We start from the raw sequence: 12,025 nt of genomic DNA, 5'->3' as shown, positions 1-12,025 counted from the left end.
ATCTGACCCTTACTCAACCATTTATGACCACTATTATTGCCCCTTAGTATAACCTTGGATCAGAACAGGATCTCCACCAAAATAGAAAGTAGTTGCTCTAGCAGATAGGGATTCACAAACAAGTGCACAACATTTAATAGCCTCCTAAAACATTCTTTTAAAAGTGTGTGTGTTTAAAATCACGTTTGAGAGTCCAAGTAACTGCAATTTTATATATCATAATTTGAATGCATAAACAATCATTTTGCATACATAAATATTAGATTTATATTAAAAAAAAAACATAGTTTGTGGATTTCTTTAGAAGCTACTTCTAAAAATGCAGCCTTTTGTAATGTTCTGCCCAAACTCATCTTAGTTCTGTGGCTTCTTGGAGGGTAGAAAGTATCTGAACAGTAGCAGCCCTCTAATGAGGAAAGCATCTCCTGCTCTAGAAGAATTCAGAAACAAAATAACGGCCTCTGTACAGAGCAGAAAGCCTTGAAATTTAAGTGCCTTATGCCAGCCTGTGTAGCTGGGAAACTGTTAAATGCCAGCATTAAAACTGTGCACTCCGCATCTATCAGCCCTTGGTCCTCTTGTCCTAAAATAGTGTTTTTCAATCATCTTTGCTAATCCAAGCATTACCTTTCTTTTTGAAAAGAAATCTCAGGGCAGCATTGCTACAATGGTTTTCATGTGCAACCAGTAACTGTTAGGTTAAACTCTCAAAATTTATTTTCTGTTCTTAATTTTTCCTTCTTTTGCTTGCACATACAGAATGGGCATGTATGATTTTAATTGGTTTTTTATTTTTATTTGGTAGCAATTGCTTTATAGATTATCGTTTCTGTCCTCCAAATCACCAGTGGGTCCAGCAGTCACAGGCTGAGGGACATTAACCTAGATGATACAAATTGCCAAGCACATGTCCACTTGTAACTTATTGGCCAGAACGCAGCTTATTTCTTATGGTGTATTCTCTGTGATTTAGACACAATCAAAGGAAAAAAAAAAACAGGCGTAACTAATACCCCCTTCTTACTGATCATTACGAATAGAAATGTTATGTGAACAAGTAGAGAATCAGACATGATAGGGTGGGAGAGAGGAATGCATGAGGGCCCCTCCACGACCGCGGCTCCTAGAGCCACAGCTCACTTTGGGGGAGCTGGGAGCCTCAGCAGCCATCGCTGGAGACCTCAGCCGACAGCAGCCACCTCAGCTTGCAGTGCTAGGTAGGGCTCATCCGGGATTTTCCTAATGGGGAGTCAGGACATGTTCAGGTCGTGAAACCCAGACAGGAGAATCGCAAAGCTGTCCTGACCACGATGATACACACGTGTGGATCTTTCTCCACACACAGTGACATCCTTACAGACACATGCACACGCGCACACACTTGAAAGATGCAGAACTGCATTGCAAACCCCAAGAAAGAAAGCAGAAGAGCTGTTCAGCAAAAACTAAACACTCGATCAGCAGGCATAAACTGGCAGCACTATGTAGTGACACAACATCCACAGTCTGCAAGCACCACATCAGGTTGCAGCCAATACCCTTGTCTAGCACCCCAATACTCAGTACAACAGTACAGTACAACAGGTTCTTATTTAAAAATACACTTTATTTACAGCACATTCAAACTTCATTTTGAAAAAAATATAACTGTACATAAAACCTTAAGTAATTTCTCCACTCATAGTTAATAAAAACACAATGAGATTTACAATTCATTGATTCGTCAATCATGGAAATCATATTTTGGCACATTATTTAAATCACACAACGAACAGAAAAACCTGGAGGAAACTTAAGCAACATAACTCCATAAACGTAACAACTTTATACAGTGACATCCTCATATCAAGGTATCACAGTTCAAATAAAGTATTTACCATTGAAAGTGCTTCCACTGTACAGCGGAGTAAGTCGTACAATCTATAGAAATCTTCATAGTATTTTGATCATCTTTTCTGAAATGTCCCTTTTACCCACATTCCGATTAGTGCTCCAAATTTTCCCCAAAGGTGTTAACTAAATGAACTCTACTGATTTCATTATACCTTCTCAGGTTTAGAAACCCCTGGTTTCTAAAGCTGGTTCAGGTAGAATGCTCATAAGAATTCAAATGACATTTATCAGGCTGACCACTTAGCGCTTCTACACAGTCCAAAGGACATAAAACAGTCCTAGAGGTAGCTCACATCAAGCCAGGCTATTCACCACCTTGGGCAGTGAATTTCACCTCAGGGAAAACTTGGGTGCCAGCACATCACCTTCAAAGTTCAGAATAAAAGGTAACATTCAGGAAGATGAACATAATAATTGAGTGAGGGAGTGAAGAAACAAGAAAAAACAAACAAACAAAAAATAGAAAGCAGGTAGAAGTAAACATGGTCAAAAATTAGTTTGCAATGGTAAAGTGTATCACTGAGCAAGACCAAAAAGCAGATAAATTTGAATAAAATGGAGTGCAAAAATTAAACCAGTGCATAAAAGAGGTATTTGTAAACTGTATTATACATACATCACCACCACCAGGAGGCTAGCAAAACCTTACTGTCTTTATCAAAAAGACAAAGAATAATGAAAAGTATTAAAAGGAAAAAATGGTTGCACTACAAGTCAAAACAAGTATCTGAAAGAGAATATAAGGAAAAGGAAGTCAACTGAAAACTCGATAAAGCAAAGGAAACTGCTAAAAATAACATAAGAAGAAAGAAGAGCAAAGGCAAGGTCAGCATTAACAGAGGTACAGAAGAATGAAAAATTAAAAGTCAAATTGGTATGTTTGGTCAAAGGATAACATTTGAGAAGGTGACAAAAAAGGCCCACAACTGATGAAGGCCAGGAAACTGCTTTCGCAGTCAATGTCATGTTAATCTATCCCAGCTCCTACTCTTGGTCCAAACACTATCTTCCTTGGCTAGCGAATGTGTCATGCTCATAAGACTTGGTCACATGTGTGACTGGTTATGGGTCAAAGGGCCACGCAAGCTGAACAACCAGTTAAGAGTCGCCTGCGTTTTAAGCAGACTTCCTTTGCTACGGACAACAGTGATGGCCGTAAATGGGGAATCTGCAAGAGAAACTGAATGCCATCATGGTGCAGGAAGAAAGGAAATGCTAAAGAAGAGAACAGGGTAGCGCAACCAACTGCAGTAATCAGAAATTTTACATTATTGAATTGAGGGGAAAAAAGCAAAGAGGCCAAAAAAAGAATTTAGCAAAATGTAATATGCTACAGAACTGAATCCAGAACAAGTGCCCCAGATTAGGGCGAATACTGAAATATATTTTGAAATGAGGTAAACATACTTCAAGACAATGAGAAAAAATATGCCAAGAACTGAAGGGAAATAAGCCAGTAAAAAGTACATAGTGATTGGAATGATATCTTTTACAAAAGTATCAAGGGACCATCCAGTAGAGCCTAGTTTTGACACATTTAAAACCAGAGGAGAAAAAAATTTTGGTGTAAGACTCAAACGAAGACAAAGATACTGGGACAGGGACCTTTGTGGGATACCCTAAAAGTCCCTCCACAGAAAAAGCAAGGTTCGCCTACTCAGTAACATTGTTCTGTTGGTTTTGCTTGCTTGCTTAAGTAATTTGAACAGATTTGATGCAAAAAAGCAAAGTTTGAATACATTTGTTTTCTAGACTTGAAGATTTCTATAACCCCTGGTATTTTCCTGTTTATTCACAGGCTGCAGTACATTCAGTACATAATTACAGTACATTCAACCAGACAGGCAAAAAAGTTTAAGAATGTTACTTCATTGTATATTCAGGTTACAACACTTTTAAAGACTTAAGAAATAGATAACCACTGTTTTAACAAATGTTGGAAGAATAAAGAAAAAGAGGGTCCATTTTATCAAATACTTCAACATTAAACATCTCTAATTCCAAAGTAAAACAATACTGCCATTAAATCTTTCAACAATTTAATACAGAAAAAAGGCTACCTGATTTAAGACACAAATGCATGAGTATGAAAGAGCGCTTTTTTAAAAGGATATCTGGGAGCTGAGCAGGAGGTGAGTTCACCCATAGACTTTGTTATTATTTTGAGAGTCTTCTCTTCCAGTTCTCAAAGGAAGAAAAAAAACAAACAAAAAAACCCCCACAACACTATAAATACATTATCTAAAACCCTCCATTTAAACATCATCATAGCTGAAAATAAAAAAGACAGAAAAACAGAACAGCAGCAAAGGCTGTCTTACCTCATGCCATACACTTTTAAATGGCAGAGTAATTCTTGTGTTTCCTGACTTACATTAATTTGTTCAACTGTGAAGCAAAATCCTGCTGCTTTCACCTCTACTGCTGCCAACAGGGTCAAAGAGACTGCAGGATCAGGCTTTTAGTGCTATTAACATATGGTTTAACATATTTAATACAAACCTACTATGGAAGGTTATAAAAATATATTCATTTACCCAAGAATCTGCTCAAAGGGGTAAATACAAATCTAGAAATGTGCTCTTTAGATTGCAATCATTCCTTCAGTAAATATCATTTACCAGCAGCATACATCCTGCCCTTTCTGCTAAGCTGCCATTGAGGTAAAGACACCACTATTTTATAAAGGTGTCCTTGTTAACAAATAACTAGCTTGTCCAGGCTACATGCAGCACTAAAAGGCTGCTTTTGATACCAAAACACATTTGAAAGCTTCTGGATCTGATCTGCCTAGCCAGGTGAGGCCATGTGCTTTGCTCGGTGAGGATTTGGTGGTGACAGAGCATGTCATGTTGTTTCCCTAGCATGTCTTCAAAAAGTACAAGTAGCAAAAAGATAATGGAACTGCTTCACTAAACACACTTTGAAATATACCCTTTGGTGGGGAGAGGGGGGCTTGAATGCTTAAAATGAATCTACAAGAGATAATCTAGACTAAAACAGGAAAAATTCCCCATACTCTAAACAGCTCCCTTTAAGCGGTAATGTTGCATATAAAATTTTAAAGAGACTTTCTTAATTGATGCAATATTAAATTGTGTCTTAATGATAGAATGGAATTGCAGAATTTTAACTATTCCTGATAGATACATTAGCTTATTTATTCAGCATGAATAATGATAGACACTCAGTGTTAAAGATACTGCAGTCATTCCTCACGATAATGAACTAAGACTGTGGCTATTATAATTTCCGTTGTCAAGAAAAAAAAAGGGGGGGGGGTTGTATAATCAGAACAGTGAACAAGAAAAGTTGTTGACTGCCTGCATTTTCATTTACTAGAATCAGCAGAGACAGTATTAGCTAGTAAGTATTCCTTAGCTACCATGACAGGAAGTATAGTTTTTAGCACACTTATCTGCAATTAAGCTAAGACTCCAGTATTATTAGTAGAGGAGTAGGATCAGCTTCTGCTCTGTCCTTAAACACAGAAGTCAATCAAGAAAATAACGCAAGCCAAACTTTCCTGAGCGTTTCCTCTCCCCATTAGACACCCTTAACTTCATTCACAAACTCACAGTACAGAAGAACAAGAGTTACTGTTAAAAATGAACTCCTGTCTATGCAAAATGAGCTTTAAGGATCAGTAAAACATCTCTACTAAAGTCCTTTATAAATATACAGTACTTCAGTCCAGTACTCACTACACTCACTTGCTACAGGGCTTTCAGGAAACAGCCCACTTCAGTAGAAAAGCCAGAGTTTAATTCGCAGTGCCACTGGCCATAAACTGCAAGCATCAGTGTAGACAGCAACACACCTGGTTCGCCCTAATAAAAGAAGTGCACGCATAGTTTGATAAGGAACTGTATTAGGCTGTATCAGAAAAATCTTAGATGAATGCAAGACTCTTCATGAAAATATTAATCCTTATTTCAGATACAAGCTTTTTAAGTGTATTTTGGTTTACAGCTAAAGCACAGATTTCTTTTTGCCACACCAACTTCAGCTACAACCTGTGATGGCCCACTTTTTGGCCAGGATACTTTTGTTCTAAGGAAAGATTACGCAGAGTGAACTGCTTAAAATCGCGTACTGCTCAACTGTGATTTGTCATCAGACATTGTACAATTTTTCATGTTTTTAATGCTATCCTCTGTCAGTGGGTACTCAATAGGGATTTCAATATCATTTTTACTTGAACCATTGTCTTTACACGGTGCAGAAAGGCAACTATCATTTTTCTCAGCATAGCCATTAGTTTCAGGGAGCGATGCCTCCTTCTGACTGCAGCAGAGCTGAGAGTCACACGCTTTTGAGATGCAGGGCGAGCTGCACAGGAGCTGGGAGGTCTTGCTGTCAAGGTACTCTGGTTGGATGGTCACAGAATGGATCCCTGCTTCATGGAAAAGCTTCCGTATTTTGTAAGCAGCATCTTGGTAATCGGTAGGGGTTTGGCACTTGACATGAAGAGTAGCAATATTCTTCCCACCTGCAAGCTCCCAGACGTGCACCTCATGAAGGCTGCTAACCCCTGGCACATGAGCTAGTCTGTCAGCTGGAAAACATAAGAGAAAGTTATTAGAGGAGCTGGTGCATGGGCTAGTGACCAGCTGTCTCATTAGTAGGAAGAGGCTTATCTGAAAGCAGCAGTCTCTTTAAAAAAGAGCCGCACTTTATCAGTATCTCTGTTCCCAGCTGACTTCAGTTCAGACTCCCGGCGACCGTGTGAGCAGGGCCCTCTGCACCTTTGGCTTCACACGTGCTTGCCGACTCCCTAGCAGCAATTAATCAGCACTTTGTAGGAGATCGAATGAGAGAGACTACCATTTCCTCGGCCGAGGCCTACATCTTCCAGTCTGTTTAGTCCTGAGCACGATGGGGTTCCAGAAATAGCCAATGTTACACCATAATTATCCAACGCGTTATCCAGCAATGCCAGAAAGCTTGCATCGTTCACACTGGATAATTAACTGATCTTAATAGAACTTTCTAAGGTGTTTTGGAAGTCTTTAGAAGGAAGCGCTGCAGGGCTGGGAAATATTAAAATTCAAAGTTGTTTCTTTCACAAGCACCCCACACAAAGCATTAACAGTTCCAGACTGGGTATTTTTTGTGTATTGCTGGAGTACCACATTCTCAAAATGCATGCCTTAACTAATCCAGGGAGATTTGAGTCATGTTGCTAGGACACAAGCATGTGACTATTTCTCACAGTTCTTGAGAATTTAGAGCTGTTATGAGTACGTAATCCAAACATGACATTCCAGAAACAACATATTCATTGCAATATATCATTAAAATTAATAGCATTTCAACAAATTTGACTTACTCAGTAGATGCATATCAACACCTTTGGGAACCATCTGCAACAAAGTAATCGAGGTCTCTTTGATAAGCGGAAATGCAGAAGACAAAATGATGAACACCATAATTATTGTCAGGCTTGGATCGATATAGCACTGCCAGTTACATGGAGCATCAGCACCCAGAGGAAGTACATGAAAGATTGTAGCTGTAACTACCACAACCACAGATCCAAGTGCATCTCCCATAACATGCAAAAGAACACCTAAAACAAATGACACAATAAAGCCTTATATTAGTCTTTTGTGGGGAGGGAGGGGAACATTTCGTAACAAAATGTGTTATTTTTCAAATCCATTTTACTTTACTATAAGCCAAGTTTTCAGTAACAGCTTTCAGAACACAAAAGAAAGGGAAATACTGACTGAGTCACAGCTGTGTAAGTGGGATGCATTATTAAACATTTAGGGTATGCTAGCAACTGTGGTCCAGCTGCAACACCATGGCAACGTAAAATGTGCTTGCTTAAATGTCTGCCAATTATTAAGAGATCCTGGCTCATTTAAATGGCATTCTCAATTAAAAATTGACAATTAAATCTATCAGTTCTATCCTGGAAGCTAAGAGAGCCACAAACCACCCCTAATAAGTAAGAATTATTCTCCTCTCTCAGCTTCTGTGACTTTGTTGCAATCTGAAAAATTACCTAAGGTAAGCCCCAAACTCTGGATTTAGATTAAGTATGATTACTTATCAAATTAATCCTTGCCCCACCAATGCCACTAGCCTTCAGACTCAAAGTTGTTCCGAATCTGGTCTGAAATTTTTTTATGTGCCTGTACTACTCTAAGTGGAGAGGAACGCTGCATACAACTTTTTCTATCTGTACATATGTCTTTGCATTCAAGGTAACAAAGAGACACAAGAGAGGGTCTCGGTAATAACACATTTTTAGTCCCACTTGAACTATAATGACCAAGCAATGTTCTTGTTACACTGTTACAATAATCTGAGACCCTTCATTGCTTTTCTACTACTTTGAATAGTCTTTCCTCTTTCTGTCATTACTAGAAAGCAGTCCAATTTTGTCAGCCTTTACTATTCACACACAGATTCCACTTCAACCCATGCTCAATTTGTAATGTCTCTAAATATATAAAGTTAACTCCTTTGTCAACATTTTTCTTTTCATTTAGAGTCCATGAGAGACTAAAATGGGCCACTTCCCTTTAACATCCCTGTAACAGCACTTTTGAAGGCTTCACTCCAATTTAATCCCTTCCTCTGGACTAGAAAAGATGCAGATGGCTCCCTCTGAAACTCATTAACAACTCAGCTAAGCGCGTTTTGACCCTTCAGTGGTGCTAGACACTGAATTTCTTCAGGCTTAGAGCCCTGCTTTTGCTGCTGGTCCTTGCCAGCTCGGTGCCTGAACACTGATCCTCTGTGTGCGAAATGAAAGCAATAATCATTAAGAGTTCCTGGGATCATTTGGGTAAGATAAGAAAGTACAAACTTTCAGTGAATCCAGCTCTTTCTGCTAGAGTCAAGAGTATTTTGTCTGATTGGCAAACTCCCATACAGTTTGGCTTGTTGCAACACTGTTGCAGTGTTTCCTTTTATTTATAGGTGATCTGGATTTCAGCATGTTAACCCTGACAAGAGGGACAGATAAGTCACAATTTCCAAGGTAACTGATCAAAAGAGCATAACTTAAATGAACAAGAAAATATTTCATAAAGACTTTTTTTGATTAAAGAGTTACAAATATGTCAGAATTTTGATAAATTATTGAGAAGAGAGAACTTGGAAAAAGCTTATTTAATTGAGATGCAAAATTAACATACTTAGTATATGTGTCTTAATTATGCCTCACATAATGAGGGCCCAGAGGGAAGTGAACCCATTTCCCTACAGACCCCAAGAAGCTGTGGTTATAAAACAGAACTGAAAATGCATTTTTGTTAAATAAAGTCACTACGATAATACCATAGATAATCCATAGACATAGCTTGTGTCTGAAATTATCAAAGTGAAAATATTTTTAATGAAAATATTTAATTTTGATAAATGCCAGTTAGTCTAAGGCTACTACTCTGCATATGTTCATGAAGTAAAAAGGAATAATTTTACAGTATAATAATTAGTGCAGCTAGGCAGAATGTCTGAACTTCTGTTTCTATCACATTAAAATCAAGGAGGAAGTTTCTCTGGCAATCCATTTTGTCCAGCCTCGTTTTCCTGGGAGAGACTAATTCTATAATGTATATCATTTTTTACAAGATGATTATGAAGTTTTAAGTGTAGCTATATAACTAACTTCCAGCAGCAGAAAAAAACCCATAGATTTTGAATCAGGCAGGATTTTAGAGATTTATCTGTAATATTGGCCAAAGCAGCAAGGATTATTAGTACGGACAATAAGAATAGATAGATTTTTACAAAGACAACATACTTTAAATAGTGCTTAAAGAAAAATTCTCTTTTTAAAATAAAAGAGGATGGGTATCTTAAAATAACTGATACAAAACTCTTTATCCTTCAGACATTTTTGCTAGTTTCCCAGCATCACCGTGCCTAAGGACTGCCATTTAGGCAAGTAAGGCTTTCTTTAAACTACACTCATTGGTTGGGTCTCTCCTTCTCTTCTCCACCCCTGAAAATGACAGATTGTTTGTCCTGCTCCAATACAGTTGCCTGAACTCTCTGACAAAAATCCTCTGATAGCAACTTCTAGATATTCAGGCAAGTGTTGTCATTGTAGCACGTGGTTCAACTTGCAAAGTATCTTCTCTTCACCATGCACACACATCTGTATAACATTGAAAACACTTCTGAAAATCTTTATATATACGCTACACTTTATATATATGTGCCTGACTGCCATATCCACCTGTTAAGTTGAATTAATGTGATGCCACCTACATGACTTTGGAGGAATATCACACCTTCTCAGAGGGTGATGTGTGTCCGTAAGAAAACTGAAACTACTATTCTTGTTACAGCTTGGTAATGGTCCTTTCCCTGAAGAACAAAGTTACTGTTTAATATACCCAAAAATACCTAATTTTGGTCCTGTTTGGAAATTGTATGTGAATATGTATGCCTACACACATATACAGAGATTTTGTTTAATTTATTCCTAAAAGTAGCCCTGCTGTTTCCCTCAGTAGCTACCCAGAGATCTGCTGAAGTCTTTGCTGTAAAAGGGCTGACTCTGTTACAGACTCTCTCAGGGAGCGGTCACAGTTCAAGGACCTGGAAAGCCACTGTGCTGCAGTTTCAGTTTTCAGCACTTTTTTCCTCATGTTGACTACAATTACGTTATTAACCTTGGGATTTAAAGAAACTCTGTTTTCTGCCTAAAAGCACGTAACAGTCGAAAACTGCTTGACCACTAAAGAGGTGATACTCAAAGAAGCGTCTCAAAGATAGGTGCTTTCTCTTCCTATAAAGCCTCTAGTGACTGGAACCTAGTGCAAGAGGCTTTACATCCTTTCCAACGGGTTCACTTGCAACTTTTTTAAAAGGATTAAAATCAAAGCATGAACACACGCAAAGAACCAAATCAGCACATGGTTTACATCAGCATCACCCTTTTTTGTTACTCATATCCATGCAACTTCACACATCCAAAACCTTTATGTTAAAGACAACCAGGTCCAAATACATAGAAAATTCCTGTACTTTTGCTTCAGTATTCGCTGACATTTGAAAAAAAATAACATGAAAGGGAAACCGGAAGATGTTTACAGCTAATATAATATTAGCCTTATGATCCCACCACTGTACCTCTGATGTTCAAGGCTTCGGACTTTTTCTCTGTTTTCCTCTCAGACCTCTCTTCAGGCCTCTTTTGGTCATTTGGTGAATCACCTGCATTCAAAGAAGAAACGCTGTGTTGTGTATAAGCTCTACAAACAGAAAAAACATCGACCTTCTCAAAACCAATGTATATGGAAGAACAAGGAGAAAAAAAAAACTAAGAAACACACCCACACATAGGGACAAAGCCATTTTCCGATGGCTTTTCAGGCGCACACCCCCACCCCCACCCCAGCCGGGACGCGGTGCAAAGCGCAGGGGAGGCGGCGGCGGGGTTTGGGGCTCGGAAACGGCCCCGTCGGGGCAGAGGACGGGCGGGGGCGAGCAGGAGGAGGAGGAGGGAGGGGAGCGGGCCGGGGCGAGGCTGCAGCCGAAGGGCACCTGCTGCGCCGGCGGCGGGGGGCTCCGCGGCGGCGGCGGGCGGCGGCGGGCGGCGGCGGCAGCAGGCGGCCCAGTCCTGGAAGACGAGGAGCCCCACGAGGTTGACGGCGAGGCCGAGGGCGCCGACGATGAGCACCAGCTCGGCGTCGTCGATGCGCTCGGGGCGGGCGAGGCGCAGCACGGCCTCCACGAAGATGGTGAAGCAGAGGGCGGCGAGGAAGACGGCGTTGCTGAGCGCCCCCACCGCCTCGGCGCGGCTGTAGCCGTAGGTGGCGCGGGGCCCGCGGCGGCTGCGCCGGGCGATGCGCCCCGTGGAGAGGCCCACGCAGAGCGAGATGAGGTCCGAGAGCATGTTGAAGGAGTCGGACACCAGCGCGATGGAGTTGCCTATGTAGCCCGACACCAGCTCGGCCACGAAGAAGCCGACGGTGAGCACCAGCATGAAGATGAGGCGGCAGGTCTTCCCCGAGTACCGCCCCATCGCGGCGCACAGGCTCTGCCGCTAGCGCCGGGGCATGCTGCTGCCGCTGCTGCCGCTGCTGCCGCTGCCGCCGCTGCCGCCGCTGCCGCTGCTGCCGCTGCTGCTGCTGCCGCCGCCGCCGCGCAGCCACCGAGCGCC

General features: G+C 40.7%; 1 protein-coding gene across 1 annotated transcript; it reads right to left on the bottom strand.

Annotated features, from left to right (window-relative positions):
- Positions 1-1,585: 1,585 nt before the first annotated feature.
- On the bottom strand, positions 1,586-11,935 carry SLC30A10 (solute carrier family 30 member 10). The gene is made up of 4 exons (XM_067293051.1): positions 11,407-11,935; positions 10,993-11,076; positions 7,226-7,465; positions 1,586-6,451 (listed from the first exon to the last, which is right to left on the bottom strand). The coding sequence occupies exons 1-4, from the start codon at positions 11,885-11,887 to the stop codon at positions 5,976-5,978; spliced, it is 1,281 nt and encodes a 426-aa protein (XP_067149152.1). The 5' UTR covers positions 11,888-11,935; the 3' UTR covers positions 1,586-5,975.
- Between the last annotated feature and the right edge of the window lie 90 nt (positions 11,936-12,025).

This window comes from Apteryx mantelli, chromosome 3, assembly GCF_036417845.1.
Source record: "Apteryx mantelli isolate bAptMan1 chromosome 3, bAptMan1.hap1, whole genome shotgun sequence".
Taxonomy (NCBI): domain Eukaryota; kingdom Metazoa; phylum Chordata; class Aves; order Apterygiformes; family Apterygidae; genus Apteryx; species Apteryx mantelli.
The sequence above is the reverse complement of the archived record's forward strand: the minus strand, read 5'-3'. Positions and strand labels throughout refer to the sequence as shown.